The 19897-nt window shown below is 31.6% G+C and overlaps 2 protein-coding genes and 1 long non-coding RNA gene across 3 annotated transcripts; all 3 read left to right on the plus strand.

The window, feature by feature from the left end:
* Positions 1–1680: 1680 nt before the first annotated feature.
* On the plus strand, positions 1681–2630 carry LOC146884470 (uncharacterized). The gene is made up of 3 exons (XR_014984061.1): positions 1681–1802; positions 2022–2169; positions 2402–2630. It is a non-coding gene; the product is annotated as an uncharacterized LOC146884470 (long non-coding RNA).
* Positions 2631–8160: 5530 nt separating this feature from the next.
* Positions 8161–11448, plus strand: HMG1 (hydroxy methylglutaryl CoA reductase 1). The gene is made up of 4 exons (XM_028084407.2): positions 8161–9223; positions 9720–9901; positions 10432–10778; positions 10894–11448. The coding sequence occupies exons 1-4, from the start codon at positions 8289–8291 to the stop codon at positions 11134–11136; spliced, it is 1707 nt and encodes a 568-aa protein (XP_027940208.1). The 5' UTR covers positions 8161–8288; the 3' UTR covers positions 11137–11448.
* A 2396-nt stretch (positions 11449–13844) lies between these two features.
* On the plus strand, positions 13845–19480 carry LOC114195230 (TCP-1/cpn60 chaperonin family protein). Its single transcript, XM_028085627.2, has 14 exons — positions 13845–13979; positions 14058–14318; positions 14517–14642; positions 14982–15185; positions 16366–16535; positions 16625–16760; positions 17079–17195; positions 17281–17400; positions 17500–17598; positions 17683–17772; positions 18102–18189; positions 18298–18386; positions 18475–18549; positions 19021–19480. Exons 1-14 carry the CDS (start codon positions 13965–13967, stop codon positions 19111–19113), a joined length of 1683 nt encoding a protein of 560 aa, XP_027941428.1. The 5' UTR covers positions 13845–13964; the 3' UTR covers positions 19114–19480.
* The last annotated feature ends 417 nt before the right edge of the window (positions 19481–19897 follow it).

Consider the following 19897-nt stretch of genomic DNA (forward strand, 5'->3'; position numbering starts at 1 on the left):
ATAGAATAAGCCCCCATATATGCTGTGTCCCACTTTTCAAAGGTTGACAATTTACATCATTCATTGTATCTTTCGTAAATATATAATTTTGGCTTTATAAAAATTAATCATATATTTTATTTTTTTGATATTTTAAAATCAAGTAATTTAGTTTTCAATTCATATAAAATGTTGTGTAACAATGACAATTATCTTTTCATTTAAGATATCTTAGAGTAAATTTTGCCCAAAAAATTTAATTTTTAATTAAAAGTATGCGAATAAATATGTTTTAAGAGTACTTGGATCATTGGCTGAAAATGGTTTCAAAAAATACTTGTAGTCAAATTGCTTTGGAACTTGGAAGTATAGAACTATATGTTCCTCTTTTTCTTCGCAATGAAAAAAAAATGTTTTAAAAATATCTCTTAAAAAGGGAAAACTCTTTAAGAGTGGTTTTTTTAAAACTACAGTTGTGATGCGTTTTTGTGTTAACAATATTAACAATAGAGGTTAATAACAAGTTTTATCATATGTTATTTTAATGAATATATTAACAGATTGATAATATAATAGTACTGAACTAAAATAATGCAAATTTAAAATTATCAAATGTAAAATTAATTTTGGCTTGAAAAAATTGAATATTTTGGTTTAACTATTTGTTTATTTGACGTGTCCTAATTTTACTATTATTCACATGAACATGTGTTTCAAATTTATAATATTTGAAAATAAATCCATTAAATTATTTTTGTTACTTTTTTATGACAAAAAATAAACGGCAGGACTAAAATAAAAAATAAAAATATTTAGTGTTGAAAATATCATATAGAGAGAGAGATAAATAAACATAAAATATATATTGTAATCATAAAACTTATTTAGGTCCTTCAATTTTTATAAGGACTAAAACTACTCAGAATTGATTATATTTTTTTTATAGTCTCAAATGGGTTAACTTTTTCTGCTTACCAACTCTTTTAATTACGGTAGTTACAATAAGCATGTCCTTATTTACAGTTTTGAGCCTATTTGCTTTTAAATAACGTTTTCTTTCTATTTTAAATTCGTTTACAAAGTCATAATCTTATTTATAACATCTTTCTGTTTCAAAATCAAAATTACACTAAAAATGTTTTTCTTTTGTTTTATATCTATTTTCTGTACATAAGAGAGTGAAAAAAACAGATGTTTGATCAGTGAATTTTGAGGCTAAAATAGTTTAAACAATTTGTTAAAAAAAAAAAAAACTGAAAGAGAATCAAATTCACTTTATCTAAAAAAAAATACACATGTTTAACTAATACAAAAGTAAAACCTAGAAGATGAAAATTATGCACAATCCGAATTAAGGAGATCAAGAAAAATGTAATACACACAATTCATGACTTATTACAAATATTGATTTAAATTTTTAAAATAACATTTTTTTTAATTAACATTCTATTAAGACAATCCATTGTAATAAAAATAACCAAGTTATAATTTAGTTCAGATGTCGACATTTTAAAATATGAAGAGTTGATTATATTCTTAAAAAATAAATCTGTTATGAAATATTTTTAAAAGTATAATCAACTTTGAATATATGGAAACATATATATTATATCATGATATGCATTATATTATTGTATGCATGGTGTATATGCTTAGTCAAAGGTATTTAATGGTATTTAGAAAGGTGTAATTAGGTTATTTATGCGACTTTGAAACTGAACACAAATGTTGGCATGCATGGAGTACTGGTGCAGTCATTGTTGCAGGGTTTGCCCCACTAGATTGGAACCCATCTATGGTGACATTTCGGTCCATTCTTGCAGGTAATTCAACAATCCTCTCTTTTCTTCTTCCTTTTTCTTCTTCTAATCTTATGACAAAAATTCAAAATTTGAAATTGGTTTCTTGAAGAGTGGGGATTCATCAGAAAGAAGATAACATGATTTATCTCTCTCTGCTAGAGATTTTATCAATGGATCGACTCATGTAAAATCAAATCTTGGAATGTGTATTCAATTAAATTTGAATGATTTTGTTTTCAGTGTCTGCACTTTATGTGGAAAGGTTCTGTTAGATTTGGACGCATCGCTTCACGTGATATTTGCAGACAAAAATGCTGATAAAAGTTCCACAATGTACAATAGAAGAGGGAGAAACGACAAGAATGTACAACCTCAGAAACAAGAAACAGTGAGTACTCCGATCTTTTTTTTTTCAGTTTTGTTCCTTTTGTTTAGACTCAGTAGATTTTGTTATAGAAGCTACTGTAGAGTGTGGAATCGTCTTTTTATGAATGTTTGTTCTTTAACATTGTTGCTTCTATCTGGATGATGCTGCATATTCTGTGTTTTCTGTGTGCATTTATTTTTCTTCATTTAAGTTATTAATCCTTTATTAATTCTGTTTTACAATGTGTTTGCAGGATACAAGTCAGACTTTATCAGAGGCATAGTTTTCTGTGTGGCTTAGTATCTTTAAATTTGCTACCTTAAACAATAAAGCTTATAGTTTTCACAGATATCAAATTTACAGATTATGTTAATTAGGTTTTTTTTTACCCTTCATTCATTTTCATGTACAATAATGAATATCTTGTCACCAAGTTTCAGGATAACAACCATGCTTTGTAATCAAGGATTATGGTTGAAGAATGGTTTATGATTTATTTTTTCATGTTTGTAGTATGAATATTCAATTCAATGCGAGTCATGCAAATAATGAGTTTTATTTATTTATTTTCAGTAATACCCTTGTATTTACATCACTTGTAAAACACTTTACTAGAGTGACATATTTAAATTCATACAATTTTGAAAAGAAAAATAGTTAACCCCAAGGTTAACTTTGAAATGAGATTTTTGAAAAACTTATTAGAATATTTTTGACAACAAATTAATAATAATATTTTACTCAAATGATAACACCAATAAAGCCATAATGAACAATTCAATTCAGAATAATCATACCTCAATATAATTACCAAATCTATTTTTGTTTATAAATCAATTTCAATTTAGAAAGAGATAAAAAATAAACTTGTTTTTAAATTAACAGCACTTGGTATTTAGGCTGTGTTCATTTATAAAGATGGATTTGGAAGAGAGTGTGAAAATGAATTTGTGTAGATTTGGGTGGATGAATTTTTGTGTTTTTTTGAGTGGATTTAGAGGGTAAAGTGAGAGATTTGAAGATAAGTTTTATGAAAGTTAGTGAAAAATTTGATTGATGTGATAAATAAAATAAATTGTAAAAATAGATAGAATTAGAAAGTTACCAAAATACCCTTAATGATAAAAATAAAATAAAATAATTAATAAATCAGTTAAAAATATTAAAATTTATTAATATTTTAATTATTATAAAAATTTATATATTTTTATTATTTTTAATTATTATATACATATTAAGAATAATAAAATTAATTATATGTACATAATTATATTTTTAACAATATTTTAATTATTATTAATTATTATATACGTATATTATTAATTATATATTAATATATTAATCATAATATTTATAACAATATTTTAATTATTATATAAAAAATATTAATAATAAGTATTATTATATATAAATATTATTAATTATTATATATATATAGTTGAGAATACTATTATCATACAAATTGAAAAAAAAATTATGATTCTTTTCGTTAATAAGGTCATAAAAATAAATTTAGTAGAAATCATTGCAATTCTTTTCGTTTGTGAAGGGATGAAATTTGACTATTTAACCACAAATGCATCGCTCTAAATCTGTTCAAATCTTGTTATGCGAACATGAGAAAAACAAAAATTCCATCGTCGCAAATCTGCAGATTTACAAAATTTGTGCATACGAACACAGCCTTAAGTATGACTCTAATTAATTCTTAAATCCCTTCACAGAACAGAAGACTTTATTAAATTGTAATAATAATGTAAACTAAATATTAATTAATATAAAATAGAAGCCCAAAATAATTATTTGTTAATACTTCAGAATTTGGAACAGTTGAATATCACTACTTTGAATAAAAATATCGGTGGAGTGCAATGTTCCAATTGTCATTCATTCATTGGTTCTCTTTCTTTTAAATTCTATTTCATTATACTCATACATTTATTTGGATGAAGTATTTCAATAATTTTAAGAAATTAAAATATATTGTATTTGAAATTCTTGTAATTGAATTCTCTTCATTTTATAAATAATTTGTTTGGACTAAGTAATTGAAACGATTCAATCTCGTGTTTGAATAAAATAATTGAATTTCTTTTATAAGATAAAATTTTATTTTAATATTTATTTAATATATAATTTTAGAAATTAAATTTAACAAATATAATTGTAATATTAAAATATTTAAATTCAGCCAAATTTTGATCAAGCTGACTCGACCAAATTTGGTCAAATTTTGGCTGATGTAAACTTAGACCAATTTCGCCAAATTTAGGTCGGAACTAACTCAGTCACATTCTGTCAAATTTCGGCTAATGCAAACTAGACCAAATTTTGGTTGAGGTTAACTCGGCCAAATTTGGATAAATTTCAAAATTTGGACAACCTAGTCCGTTTGGATTGTTGGAATCGTCTGGTTCATTAGGTCCCCAACCCATTTGGGTCACGGGTCCGCCTTACCTATCTTGGTTGTTGGGTCTGTCCGACTTGTTTGGGTTGTCGGGCTTGCCTGACCCGTTTTGATAGTTGGGCTCGCGCCTGTCGTTTGTGTTGTTGGACCTGCTTAGTCTGTTTGAATCATCTGGTCGGCCTGACCAATATGGGTTGTCGGACCGGCCCGACCTATCTAGGTCATCTGGATCGTATAAACTCAATTGACACCTCTAATATTGAATAATGAAAAATTTCACAAATCGTAAAATTTCAATTTCCTTCATTTTTTAGTGAATTTTAAATTCTACTATTTTAACGATTTAAAATATCTTCTTTAAATTCATCAATTTCAATTCTCTTTTAATTTCTCATCTAAGTAAATTATTTTACTCCAAAAAAATTTAAAATTTTTAAATAAATAAATTACTCTTAAATTATTTCTTCCAAACACATGCTAAACAATTTCATCAAGGAAATCCAGTAAAATTTGTTTGCCTTTCTCACACTAATAATAATAATAATATAAGATTGGTATCGCAATGGTTCAAAACTCTTTCCTTGACCAAAACACTGACAGCTGTAACATTGAGAGAGAATTCTTCTGATGCACGTTCTTGTACGCTTTCATATATTTCAAAATTACTCTTTTCAAAACTATTATAAGAATTAGTTTATACTTCTAATCACAATGATAGTGCAAAAAAATTCCTGACATGTAAACAATGACTTCTTCGTTTTAGTTATTTTTCACAAAAAAATATTATTTCAATCATAACAACTATAGGTAATACATGTTTTTTTCAAATATTTAATAAACTTACGTAACTAAACTCCAAACCCGCTGCACTCATTTACTTGCAAGAAAACTTGAATTTAAATTCAATTAAAGTTAATATTTATTGGCTGAATGAATTTTAATATATAAGAAAAAGAGAATTTACAGGTTTGAATTTATTTATTATGTTTGATGTAGAAATGTAGTTGTTGGGGGTACACTTAATAATCCTATATGGTTTAGGATTTTAAATTTTTTTTTCTTTACTTTTTTCAGATAAATTTAAATAGTAAAATCATGGTAGAGTTTTGTATTAAAAAACGACTAGAGTTTATCTTGAATTCGGTGATTGATATCAATTTCTTGAATTCGGTGATTGATATCAAGTTATATGTATAATTTTTTGTGCATATTACCAATTTTTTTAGAGATTATTGTATTTCAATTAAGTACGTAAGTGATTATTTTGATTATTGTTCATGGATTGATTATTTATATTTTACTTGTGCATATGAATTATTATATTATATTATATTGAAACAAAAGTGATTCTTTCATAAGAAATCGTATTATACTTACATAACTCTAAAAAGCAAAACTATAAAAATGAAACATAAGTACATATATTAGTTTTTATATCATCAGTCTATCGCTATTGAGATTACTATATAGATAAAGTAGAGTGTTTAAATTACTTTCATATATGTGTATATATCAAATACATATTATAATTACATTTCATCTAGAGACAGATTTATTAACATTTATAAATCAATTACATAATACTACATTTTATATTATAATGATACTGTACATGTTGGTCTATAGTTGGAAAATGAGACTATTCAGAGGATATTTGTAATTATGTGACGGGTGATGGAGCAATTCTTGAAATGTAAGATATTTTAATTTCTTTATCATAACAAGTTAGTTATAATGCATTTGAATCTCTCAACATTATTGAAATGATTCATCCAAACACAAATTAAAAGTTAAGAATTCCAACAAAATAAATTTCCTAGAAAATGACTCAGACCAAAACTATTAAGATTTTAATTAATTGAATTTCATAGTTAAAATCATCCAAGAATTATAGCTAATTTTTTTAATTAATCATATATCAAAATTTTAATTAATTAAATTTTGTCCAACAAAAATTCTTCTGACCCAATCAAATTATCCGATTGGTCCAAAATACGATTTTGTTCATTTCTTATATACAACACAAAATATTTTTTCAAAAATAACAAATTGAACCAATTTGAGTCGATTGAAATATTTTTTGACTCATCACTATTTAACGTACAACAAATATCTTATTTTTGAATTTATTCATTTAAATCATACAATTTTACCCCAAACTCAAAAATATATGATAAACTATACGCAATGACCCTATAATATCAAACACTATAACCACATCACTTTCGTATTCAAATAATTTACACTAAAATACTATCAACCCTTAACTACTTGTTCTAAAGACTTATTTATTAAAATTTAAGCTCTCAATTACACTATTGGAATAGAATAACAAGCTCTATGTATAAAAGATCCGTATCAATAATTACATCACATCCTTATGATCATAAATTAACAAATATTTATCTTTATTATAAAAGTAATACATGCAATATCTTTATTATTTATGCCACTTTTATAAATCAATAACACTAAAACAAAATCTAATCAAACAAAATAGCTTTATGTTGTGATCATAATTTGTTTTTCACACAAATTTATAAAGTTAAACTTTGTTCTACAAAATACCTTAATGATCATAAGTTAACAAAGATTCGTCCTTAACCACATACAAGATCTTATTCTCTATACAGACAAAACTTTCCAAATTAAACTAAAAAAAATTGAACTTTAAAACAAAAACTGATATACATACTTTGTTTTTCATTAAAATTCAAAAACGAAACTCTGATTTAAAAACAAATAAACAAGTTCTTAAAAAATATTTAAAAAAAAACAAAAAAGTTAAATAAAGAATATTGTTAATTTTCGAAACTTTATACAAATTTAGTCATTCATCTTTAAAAGTGTGTGGATTTAGTCATTCTTACCAAATTTTGTTAAGTTTATTTCACATTTTAAACGCAGTTTATGATAATATTTGAGTTAACATTAAAGCGAAAATGTGTCAAACAGTGTAAATAATTCAAATACTATTATGAAATACGTTTGAAACGTTAGATAAACTTAACAAAATTTGGTTAAAAAGACTAAATTCACATATTTTTAAAAATAAAGGATTAAATTAGTCAAAAATTTTAAAGAGTGACTAATTTTAAATTTTCCTGAGAGTTGATGAAAAAAAAAACATATTTAACCCTTTTCTTAAATATTTATTTTCTATTTATAAACCTTATACATACATAATAAAATATTAATACTTCACTTTAATTGTACAACTCCTGTTCGAAAAAAAACAATTTAGTGATTCATTACACAGTATTTATTGTACTCTAATGCGATCGAGAGATTTAGTGTAACTGTTAAATGAATCAGATGATATAGCGAACTAGTAATTTATTTTGAATGAACCCGTGGGGTTAGAACCTTCAAGAACGTGCACGGTTATACTTTTCAATTAAAAGGTTACCTTGATCATTTATTTAATATAATTAACGTAATTAACGCGTTGTTTTAGGGTATCCGACGGCTACCATTTTTCAAAAAATAAAATTATTCTTTTTCTAATAAACTTTTTTAATTACAGTTGGATGTGTTTGTGGCGGTTCAGGAAAGTGGAAAAGTTTGAAGAAAAGTGCTTAATAAAAACAAAACAACAGCAAATGCCGACGCTGTTGGGTCCGGTCGCACCATAGCACACTCATCGTTCTTCGCTGTCACACATAACACATCACATGCCTTAACCATTTATTCATCCCTTCACGTTCATTCCGCAACCCTCTTCGCACGCGCAATGGACCTCCGCCACCGCGCGCCGCCCACCGTCCACGACGGAGCTATCCACCATCCCAACCGCGGCGGGAAGAGGGATTCCTCTTCCACACCATCGGTGTCCTCTCCTAAGGCCTCCGACGCGCTCCCTCTGCCGCTATACCTCACGAACGCGATCTTCTTCACTCTGTTCTTCTCCGTCGCGTACTTCCTCCTGCACCGGTGGCGTGACAAGATCCGCAGCCACACACCTCTCCACGTAGTCACGCTCTCCGAGATTGCTGCTATTTTCTCTCTCATTGCCTCATTCATCTACCTCCTCGGCTTCTTCGGCATCGACTTCGTCCAGTCCTTCATCACGCGCGCCTCGCACGACGCGTGGGACGTCGACGAAGCTGTTTCGGAACCCTCGCCCGCGCCCTCGCCCTCTCCGTCAATTACCAAATTGCCCCCTGTTGAGTGCTCGTTGATCTCCCAAGACGACGAGGACATTGTCTGCTCCGTTGTGGACGGCGTTACGCCGTCCTATGCGCTCGAGTCTCGCCTCGGAGACTGTCGCCGTGCTGCGGCGATTCGGCGCGCGGCTCTGCAGAGGATGACGGGGCGGTCGCTGGAGGGGCTGCCGCTGGAGGGGTTCGATTACGACTCGATTTTGGGGCAGTGCTGCGAAATGCCGGTGGGATACGTGCAGATTCCTGTGGGGGTGGCGGGGCCGTTGCTGCTGGACGGGTTCGAGTACACGGTGCCGATGGCCACCACGGAGGGGTGCCTTGTTGCCAGCACCAATCGAGGGTGCAAAGCCATATATGCATCTGGTGGGGCCAGCAGTGTTGTTTTGAGGGATTGCATGTCAAGGGCACCTGTTGTGAGGTTCTCCACTGCCAAGAGGGCTGCACAGTTGAAGTTCTTCTTGGAGGATCCTCTCAATTTTGATACCCTTGCCGTTGTTTTCAACAGGTTTGTTTTGGTACTCTCTAGAGGGAGTTTGGGTTCGTGATCATGATTTGAGAATTTATCATTCACTAGTTGGTGTCCACCTTAATTGCATGTTTGGATTCATCGGATCATCGAAAAGTTTGTTGAAATGTCGATATCCAGTTAACTGATTTTAAATGAATATTAATATATACGGTTGGTTGCATGGTAAAGAATTTATTGAGTCCAAAAGTTGAAGTAGTTTTAAATAGTGTTTGTGTTGAATAAGAAAATTTACACTGAGATTTGCTGTGAATTTCTGCAGTTTAGGGATTCATATTTAGGTTGATTTTTATTTATTTTTTAAATGTTAGGCGAGATGTGGTTTTCCATTAAAAGTTTATGATAATTGTGGAGTGGGATGAGTGGAGGAAATTTGGAGTATAGAGGAGAGGACTACAATTTGGATGTATTTTATTTGAGTGTGGGAGATTTATTTATTTGTGCTGAGTTTTGGTGTTTGGTTTAATGGTTTCAGGTCGAGTAGATTTGCCAGGCTGCAAGGCATTCAGTGTGCTATGGCTGGAAAGAACGTTTATTTGAGATTCACTTGTAGCACGGGTGATGCCATGGGTATGAACATGGTTTCCAAAGGGGTGCAAAACGTTCTTGACTTTCTTCAGACTGATTTCCCTGACATGGATGTTATTGGCATTTCTGGTAATTTCTTTATCTTTCCCTTTTTGATGAACAATATTTCCTGGATCTTTCTTCTGTCAAATCGAGTGATGTCATCAATGCCGTTTCTTTGTATGCTATTACACATCGTCTATTTGTCTTCTTTCTTTTCCGTACTGATTTCTTTCATCGTGAAGTTGGTCCATTTACATTATGTTATTTCTTCCCGTATCATCTTTGACGTCTTAGCTTTTACATTCATACACGCACATACACATTGTAGGTATTGGCAATTTGAACAGGAGACTAGTGTCCTATAATGATGTCACTGTATTTTGACTGGTTCCTTTATATTGATCTATTTGTTTGGCTATTCAATTCGTTGCCTATAATAAGGGCATGCTAAATTTTTTTTAAAGGGGACTATTAGATCGAAAGTGTGATGGTTGTGTTCTGAGTTAGTCCTTTATATTGATCTCGTTGTTATGCCTATAATCACGGGATGGTGAAATTGTTTTAATGGGAATATTAATACGAAAATGTGATGGTTGTGTTCTGACTTGATCCTTTAGGAAATTATTGTTCGGATAAGAAGCCAGCTGCAGTAAATTGGATCGAGGGACGTGGAAAATCTGTTGTTTGTGAAGCAATTATTAAAGAAGAAGTGGTGAAGAAGGTATTGAAGACCAACGTGCCTGCCCTGGTGGAGCTTAACATGCTTAAAAACCTTACTGGTTCCGCTATTGCTGGTGCTCTTGGTGGATTCAATGCCCATGCTAGCAACATTGTTTCTGCAGTCTTTATAGCCACTGGTCAAGATCCAGCACAAAATATCGAGAGTTCCCATTGCATAACCATGATGGAAGCCGTTAATGATGGGAGGGACCTTCACATCTCGGTCACCATGCCTTCTATTGAGGTGATTTGGCAACCCGTCCCATCCTTTCTTACACATTATTACCCTTCTATATTTGGTTAATTTTCCAATTTAGTCAATAGCTAAGGTTTATATGATTGTTCAATTTTCCTCTCAGGTGGGTACTGTTGGGGGTGGAACTCAACTTGCATCCCAGTCTGCTTGCTTGAATTTACTTGGTGTGAAGGGTGCGAGCAAGGAGTCACCGGGATCAAACTCAAGACTTTTGGCCGCCATTGTTGCTGGATCTGTTTTAGCCGGAGAGTTGTCTCTGATGTCTGCGATTGCAGCGGGGCAGCTGGTCAACAGCCACATGAAATATAACAGATCAAGCAAAGATGTAACCAAAATATCATCTTGAGGTGGTGAACGTGGTTGTAGTCATCAATTGTGAGGTCTAGAATAAAAAATTGAGGGTGTGTGAGCATAAAAGTAGAAGTTTGGGAAGGGAAATTGAGAAAAAAATTAGATTAGGCTGTTGCTATCCATGTTTAGCTTTGTATCGCTGTCTGTAGAATCTTTTATTATTTGGAGAGAGGAAAGTAGCTTTCTTCTCTACCTGTTCCCTCTCCCTCTGGGTCTTTCCTTTCCTGGACACTTTTCATTGCATTATTGAATGAGTGCTAACACTCTTGATTTAGCAAACCAATGTATCTGTCATGTGGTATCACAATTCTTTGTCCCTGTATATTATGCTTAGCTTATCCTTCACGCAGTGTCTCTCATGTATTGATTCTATTATCCTGTGATGTGAAGCCAATGCATTGATAAGTGTTGAATTCTTTTCCGCCAGTGCTATCAATTAGATTTCATCAATTACTTCTCATGATTTCCTTTCAACCACCTCATAAGAATTAAATTGGTAGTAGTATTAAACTCACCAGCAAATAATTGTGTAGTTTTCTTGTGTATAGAAACATTGAGATTCCATTGTTTAGTCTTCATCTATTAAGTGTTTGTTATGTCTATTTAAGTGTATTATTGTGAGAATATTAATTATCTCGATAACTATTTTGGAGAAGGTCTTGCAAAAGTTAAGAGAATTTTACATTAGATTTTTGTGAAAGTACTAGCATGTTTTAGTTTATGTGCACGATAGAGACTAGAAATAGTACATTTTTGTCAATTTATTTGTTGTTCTAACTTTTTAAAATTTTTTTAACGTTTGTGTTTGAGGTATCCATTAGCAACGTGCGTTTTCAGTTAATGAAGCATAAGAATCATCACTCGTTTTATACCGTGAACTTGTTTAATAAAGTTCTAAATTGGTTTGTTGAACATGGTAAAATTTACTTGAATGATTTTTACACTTTAAAAACTAATTTTCTTTTAACCCTCACTTATTTTTTTGAATTTATTTCTTCCATTGTAACATTTTTAAAATTTATTTTTTAACTTATTTTTTTTAAATATAGAAATTATTTTATTACATTAATAAAATTGAGCACAATCTTTGTACTTATTACTCTTTCCTCTTAATTCTTTTTTCCTCAATTAAAATAATTACACTTCCCCTTTGTTTCTTTCCTCTTCTACTCTTCTTTTTTATCTCTTATTTATAAAAGGTGTAATACTTATTTTCATAGCTAAAAAGTTGGAAAAACTTATTAGAGAAATTGATTTCAGAAGAAAAAATAAGTTACTTCTAAAACAACTAACTTTTGTTTCAATCTAACACAATAATTATTATTTTATTTAGCTAACCGGTAAAGAGAAAATAAATTAGAAGTTGTTTAGAGTTAGACAAAAGGTATATAAGTTAAAAATTATTAACTTTAATATCATTTTTATTATTCATTATTGATATTAATATTATTGTTATTATTTATTATCAATGGAAATGAAGATGCATGATCAATTATGCTAGGAGCATAATAAATTATTTATTGGTTTTAATTGACGATAAATTTCCATCATTAAACATACGATTAAATACAAAATTTTGGAATTAGTTTTTCTTTGAAATTTATATCAATTTAGTCCTTTATCTTTAAAAATACATGAATTTAGTCATTCTTACCAAATTTTGTTAAGTTTATTTGACATTTTAAACGCATTTTATGATAATATGAGTTAACATTGAAGCGAAAATATGTCAAATTATGTAAATAATTCAAATATTATCATAAAATACGCTTAAAATGTCAGATAAATTTAACAAAATTTGGTTAAAATGACTAAATTCACGTATTTTTAGAGATGAATGACTAAATTAGTCAAAATTTTTAAAAATGAACTAATTCCAAATTTTACTGAATCTTGAAAAATAAAAAATATATTTAACCCTCAAACATAATATTGAAAAAGACCGTATTTGGTACACGGATTAAATGTAAATATTTGCCTACGAAAAATATAAGACCGAATAAATGTATTATGATGTTACTACAGATGATTTAGGAAATATCCAATGATAAAATATATTAATCAATTACACGAAATATACTCCATAATAATATTTTTTTGGTTAATATATGATAATTGTAAGAAGTTTTTTTTTTTCTTCCCGCACCTTATCATTACTAACTGCACTTTCATTTAAACACCAAAAGGACTAAAATGCGCTCCATCTGTACTGCATCACGTTACTACTGCATCATCCTCGCTGCAGAGGTAGAAGAAGGGAGGGATAATATTACGTAAAAAAAGAAGAAAAAAGAGAAAGCATCGTAGAAAAAAAATCTCATTCAAAAATCTCTTATTTGGAGACATATTTCAAAAAAATTGTAATAAAAAATCCACCATTACGTCACGTTTCAAAAAGTTGGTTTAAGAAATCTTATTCTGAGAATCGATTTCATACCTTCTGAAAATCCCATTTCAGAAATTTTATTGTTAGAATGATGTTCTTGAAATCCTAAAGAACTTGTTCTGGAAAATTTTTAGAACAATTAATCCGAAAGTTTAAAATATGATTTTAAAAATTAGAATGGTGTGCCAAGAAGAAATAACGGGGATTACTGGAAGAAAAACCTTGTCAAAATTAGTTGCTTTGTGTATATGGGCCTTGGCCCAAGTTATGATAAAATTGAATTTTGGCTTGGAAATAGGACCAAACCAACTCTAGAGAAAACTAACGTCGCTGTGTGTGAGAGAAAGAGTGTAGGAGCCAGAAACTGCTGCTTCTCGTCCCACTTCGAACTTGAAAACTTAAACCCTAGTTCTCTCTTTTTTTCTGCGTCTTCAACCATGTCAGCGATGCTGGTAGGTTCACTCTCTCGTTCTCTTTGTTATCTTTTGCGTGTTTTCTTAACCTAAGTCTGGAAATGGTGGATCAAACAGCAACCTCAGATCATTCTGCTGAAGGAAGGCACGGACACTTCGCAAGGGAAGCCACAGCTGGTGAGTAACATCAATGCCTGCACCGCCGTCGCCGACGTCGTCCGCACCACCCTCGGCCCTCGCGGCATGGACAAGCTCATCCACGATGACAAGGGAGCTGTCACCATCTCCAACGATGGAGCTACCATCATGAAGCTCCTTGACATCGTCCACCCTGCCGCAAAAATCCTTGTCGACATCGCTAAGTCTCAGGATTCCGAGGTAAACTTGTAACGCTTCCCTTTCTATTCGATCTCTTGCAATGCCTTAGTTTTTTTTTTTTTTACGCTTCCGCAGTTAAGATCTTCTCGTTTTTCTTTTTGGCTCAATTCAGATGTTTGAAATTGTGGTATTGGAATTGCTTGTTTGCAAGTAAATGATGTATTGTTATTCTAATGTTCTTTTTGTGAATGTGAAAAGGTTGGCGATGGAACCACCACTGTCGTCTTGCTTGCAGCTGAGTTTTTAAGGGAGGCCAAGCCTTTCATTGAAGATGGTGTTCACTCTCAAAATTTGATACGGAGCTACAGGACTGCAAGTACCTTGGTACAGATCTCACTGTCGAATGTGATTTTTTTTTTTTAATGTTTGAATAAATTTATCTCTTTATAGAAGAAATTAAGAAAGTAAAACGAATTGAGCTTTTGTTATAAGTTAAATTGATTAAATACTTAGCCTTTGTAAAAGTTCTCTAGTTAAGCTCGTGAGAGATGTTTGGTTCCTTCCTTCCTTTCTGTTTTTACTTCTCTAACAAGTGTTTGTGGAAAAATTTATCTAAACAGGGCCTCAGTTTTTGTTTGAATTTTGTCTTAATGTTGAATACTAGAAGTGGAAGTATCTCACGGATTTGGTCACATTGTATGTCTTTTTTAATCATTGATACAGGCCATTGAAAAGATTAAAGAACTGGCTGTTAGCATTGAGGGGAAAAGTCTGGAAGAAAAGAAAAGCCTGCTTGCAAAGTGTGCTTCTACCACACTTTCTTCAAAACTTATAGGTGGAGAGAAAGAATTCTTTGCATCCATGGTTGTGGATGCTGTAATTGCAATTGGGAACGAGGACAGGTTGAACATGATTGGAATAAAGAAGGTACATGCTGTCTCTTTTACATTGGTGACCGTGTGACGTGTTTCTTAAATCCAAGAAAGTTTTATGGCAAACAAAAATGCTAAAAATGGGGGCCTAAAGACGCTCTTAAACAAAAGGTACTGTAATAAAAAAAGAAAACTGACAATGCTAATGGAAATAGTATGGGCATCCTTTCACTTTTTGTATCTGCGTGCGTGTCTCTGTAGTTCTAGTTAGTGTTTGAGGTTGCTGTTTTCCCTAAGCCTGGATTTTAGGATTTTTGCGTTAGGTTATCCAAACAATAGTCATTCGAACACATGCAAGCAAGTTACATTAAGATCTTGCTATAAAGTCATATATTCACAGTCTCCATTTGTTCATAGGTTAATAATAAATTTTCTATTGTTGATTGAATCATGCAGAGAATTTTTAAATGCATTTATCCTGCCTGATTTACATTTTTTTTTGTTTTTCCTTAGAAGATGTACTTATATTTCACGGTTATTGTTATTACTATGTCTTCCCTCTACTGTCAACTTAAGTATTAGTGAATCTTCTTGGCCTTTAAAAGGGATTGTTCTTTGCTTCCTTCTATTCTATCAACATTATCACGTATGGATTTTTTTTTTTTGTTTCAACCTATTTTGTCACCTAAAAATATCAAGAAAACATTTGTTATTTCTTTTCAATCTTGTTTCCCTTCAGATTGACATCAGTGCTCATTAACTGTTATGTTGATAATTGTAAAATTAAGTCAATTTCTTTTCATTAATAGATGAATTGTTAATTTTACCTTGTCTTTTCCTTAGGAAGATTATTAGTTTCCTTAATTGTTGTGCAATACTCTGTAAAGAAAATTATTATGGAATGAGTATTAAGAGTAAAGCAGTATCATAAGCCTTTTATATATTCCACTCTTGTTCAGATATGCTAGAGCAAATATATGTTTTATTTGTTTTCCATGTTCTGTAGTATTGTTTTTGGAGTTTTAAATGTGTGCATTTGTATTTCATAACTGAAATAATTTTAATACAAAGTAGAATGAATCAATTAATTAGAGTGGTTAGCGATGAAAATCAGGGAGTTTTACTGTCATACCGAATTTAGTTTGTCATAAATATTTAATTCCACGTAAGTCAACTTTGTTATGTACAAACTTATATTTAAAGCCAATGGTTGAGACTCGGGTTTTCTTCTACAGGTTCCTGGTGGTACCATGCGGGACTCATTTCTAGTAAATGGTGTTGCCTTCAAAAAGACGTTTTCATATGCTGGGTTTGAGCAACAACCCAAGAAGTTTCTCAATCCAAAAATTCTATTATTAAACGTAGAGTTGGAGCTAAAGTCTGAGAAAGAAAATGCTGAAATAAGGTGTTTAATTTTAAAATTCGGTTTTTCACAATGCCGACCTGAGATCTTAGGAAGGATTAAATGAGACTATTTTTTATTGTTCTCTACAGGTTGTCTGATCCTTCGCAATATCAGTCTATAGTTGATGCAGAATGGAATATTATCTATGACAAGCTAGATAAATGTGTCAGCAGTGGTGCCAAAGTTGTTCTTTCACGATTGGCCATTGGTGATCTAGCTACCCAGGTTTTAATTTTTCTCTTAATTCAATTTTTCTTACCTATGATTTCTCTAAACTCCGTGGAATAATAAACTTTTCTATTGAATAATGTGCAATGTGTAGTGTGCTACGTCTTGCCAGGATAGTTTCCTGATACATTTCATACATTGTCTCTTGTGTAGGAATGCACTTTTGTTTATGCTTTGATTTTATATTCTTGTTAACGTGTTTTGTTTCTCAAATTGTTTGTAATTATGGTTTATAATTATTTCTTTCTGTGTTTGGTAAAGCCTTTCAGGGATATCACATTCAGTTCTTTTTAAAATAATTTGTTCTTGAAACAGTATTTTGCAGATAGAGACATTTTCTGTGCTGGTCGTGTAACTGAAGAAGATCTAAAAAGGGTTGCTGCAGCAACTGGTGGAACCGTACAAACATCTGTTAATAACATTATTGATGAGGTTACACATTATTTGTATGACTCTTGATTTGATCTTTCTGTAATTTCATTTATTACTGCTGAACTTGTGCTTTATTTGCTTGAAGATCCTTGGAACTTGCGAGGTTTTTGAGGAAAGGCAGGTTGGAAATGAGAGGTTCAATATTTTCAATGGATGCCCATCTGGCCAAACAGCCACCATAGTTCTTCGTGGTGGAGCAGATCAGGTCTGTTACATGTTGTGTGATAACTGTTTATGAAACTCGATGAACTCATTCTACTCTCAGGATTTTATTTGATATTTGATTTTACCTATTTTCCTGCAGTTCATAGAGGAAGCAGAGCGAAGTTTGCATGATGCAATCATGATCGTGAGGAGGGCTTTGAAGAATTCAACTGTGGTTGCTGGGGGAGGTGCTATAGATGTATGTGTCTTAAATTTGTCGGTAGATACCACTGGATTATATTAGTCAACATATTTACATTCAAAATGTTCTTCTCATTGCTAGATGGAGATAAGCCGGTACCTGAGGCAGCATGCACGAACTATAGCTGGAAAGTCTCAGCTTTTCATCAACTCCTATGCAAAAGCACTTGAGGTAAATGTTTTTGTAATTTGAGCCAAATCCATAGTTGTCTTTTTGTGTTTACTATTATTCTATAACTTATTTAATAACGCATGGCAACTCTTGTTGACACATTTTGTTTTGTGACAATATGATATACTTCAAGAATTTCTCAGCTGTGTTTAGATCTCCTCCAACCCCCCTAATTATGAGTTAATACGTTTAAAAAATGTCTGGTAGTTTTTTACCCTTGTATAAGAAAGCATCCCAGTTGTGGAAGGGTATCAGATCATGTTCTTACATTCAAAGTGTATGGTTACTTCGATTGTTTTTTAATGCAGAAAGTTGCGTTATTATTGCAGGTTATACCTAGACAACTATGCGACAATGCTGGATTTGATGCAACTGACGTGCTGAATAAACTAAGGCAGAAACACGCACTTCCTTCTGGTTGGTTTGCCATCTTTTTGTGTGAATGAAGCATGCTGGTTTACATATATGTATTGTACAATTACTTGCGTGCGTGCTGGCATATACTTATTTCAACGCTTGTTCCAGGTGAGGGGGCACCATATGGGGTGGACATAGCCACTGGTGGCATTGCTGACTCTTTCGCTAACTTTGTTTGGGAGCCTGCAATTGTGAAGGTAATTGTCTGCATTGATTTAAATACTTTGATAAGCTGATTCTGATGTTTTATGTGTGCGGTGTTTAAGCTGGTTAATCAATTTGCAGATCAATGCTATAAATGCTGCAACAGAGGCTGCATGCCTAATCTTAAGTGTGGATGAAACAATTAAAAACCCCAAGGTAAAGTCTATTTGTGTCATTGTATGAGCTGAGTATTTTTGCTTATGTTCTTAACTTATTTGAACGACTTATTGATCTTACTATTATCAGTACTATATGTACATTCTAATTTCACTCTCAAATCGGTCTAGGATTTTGTACTTTGAAAGGGTAACGGTTCTTAATAATTTTCTGCACATAAAGAGTTCCCTGTACAAATCCTCTGCACATTAAGAATTCTGCACGTACAGTGGGAAAGCTTGTGAACAGTTTTGATTGATACTGTTACAATTAATTGTTCTACTGGGATGGGATCTCATATTGTGACTTTTTAGAATTTGATATTAATTTGCAGAATTATATCGCCATGTCTACTTACTCTACCTTTTTTTTTATGTAACTAGGTTTTATTTTTTATTTTTTATTTTTGCTTGTTTTATTCTGGCTACTGTCGTGCAGCTGATTTTGATTTTATCTATTTAACATGTGTAGTCTGAGAGTGCACAAGGAGACGCAGCTGCTAGTGCCATGGGCAGAGGTCGTGGAGGCGCATTCCGTGGACGTGGACGAGGGATGCGAAGATGATTGAGTGTGTGGTGCATTGTGTCTAATTTACGGATTAGGAATGCTTGTTTCTGCTAGAAGCATGCCGATTTTTGAACCTACAAGCCATGAAATGAAAATGTAATGGAGATCCTGGTAACATCATTTGATCAAACTAGGATTTTCAAGTAGCAATGTTTGAGCAGTAGTCTTTCTGACAATCATTTTATACTTTGGGAGGGGTGGGTAATTATTGTATGGCAGATGATGGGACTTGAGCTTCGTGTGAAATTTTGCATTTTGTTCTACAATTTTTAACAGTTTATTATTTTGTACGCGTATAAACACGTGATTTCAGTTTTCTATGAAAGCCACCAGTGTGGATGTGGTAGTCGGTAAAGGATGCAAATTCAATCGCAGGCAAATCTTGTATTTGCAACAGCTAATGTTATTATAATTGTTAGGTCAATTGTATTATGAATTTGTACAAACGGCAAATTAATATCAAATTATAATAAATTGTTAGCTAGACTAGAGTTAAACCATCGAGTTTTTAATAAATGCTACTAAATCTTCATAATCTGATGATTGACACGATGTCTTGATCCCATCAGCCATTTGAATTGGGCATTAGGTTGGTCCTTGAAATTATAGGTATTAGTTTAATTCTAAAATTTGATAATTTTGGACATTTGAACAAGTTTCGCCATTGCTGAGATAAACGAAAAAAAATCAAAAGCTAAAATTATCTGACCTCGCAAAACCTGTAATAAACTTTCAAAACTTTATGTTCGATTTTTGTATAAATTAATTTTAATTTATGGGA

Source organism: Vigna unguiculata, chromosome 8 (genome assembly GCF_037176805.1).
Source record: "Vigna unguiculata cultivar grain cowpea cultivar isolate G323 ecotype 2 chromosome 8, ASM3717680v1, whole genome shotgun sequence".
Classification (NCBI taxonomy): domain Eukaryota; kingdom Viridiplantae; phylum Streptophyta; class Magnoliopsida; order Fabales; family Fabaceae; genus Vigna; species Vigna unguiculata.

What these genes read in the sequence shown, in the direction of transcription:
- HMG1 (XM_028084407.2), top strand. Translation starts at nt 8,289, where the DNA reads ATGGACCTCCGCCACCGCGCGCCGCCCACCGTCCACGACGGAGCTATC. An exon ending in GGATGTTATTGGCATTTCTG is followed by an intron (nt 9,902 to 10,431) that starts GTAATTTCTTTA and finishes TTGATCCTTTAG; the next exon opens with GAAATTATTGTTCGGATAAG. An exon ending in TCACCATGCCTTCTATTGAG is followed by an intron (nt 10,779 to 10,893) that starts GTGATTTGGCAA and finishes TTTTCCTCTCAG; the next exon opens with GTGGGTACTGTTGGGGGTGG.
- LOC114195230 (XM_028085627.2), top strand. An exon ending in CTAAGTCTCAGGATTCCGAG is followed by an intron (nt 14,319 to 14,516) that starts GTAAACTTGTAA and finishes GAATGTGAAAAG; the next exon opens with GTTGGCGATGGAACCACCAC. An exon ending in AAACAATTAAAAACCCCAAG is followed by an intron (nt 18,550 to 19,020) that starts GTAAAGTCTATT and finishes TAACATGTGTAG; the next exon opens with TCTGAGAGTGCACAAGGAGA.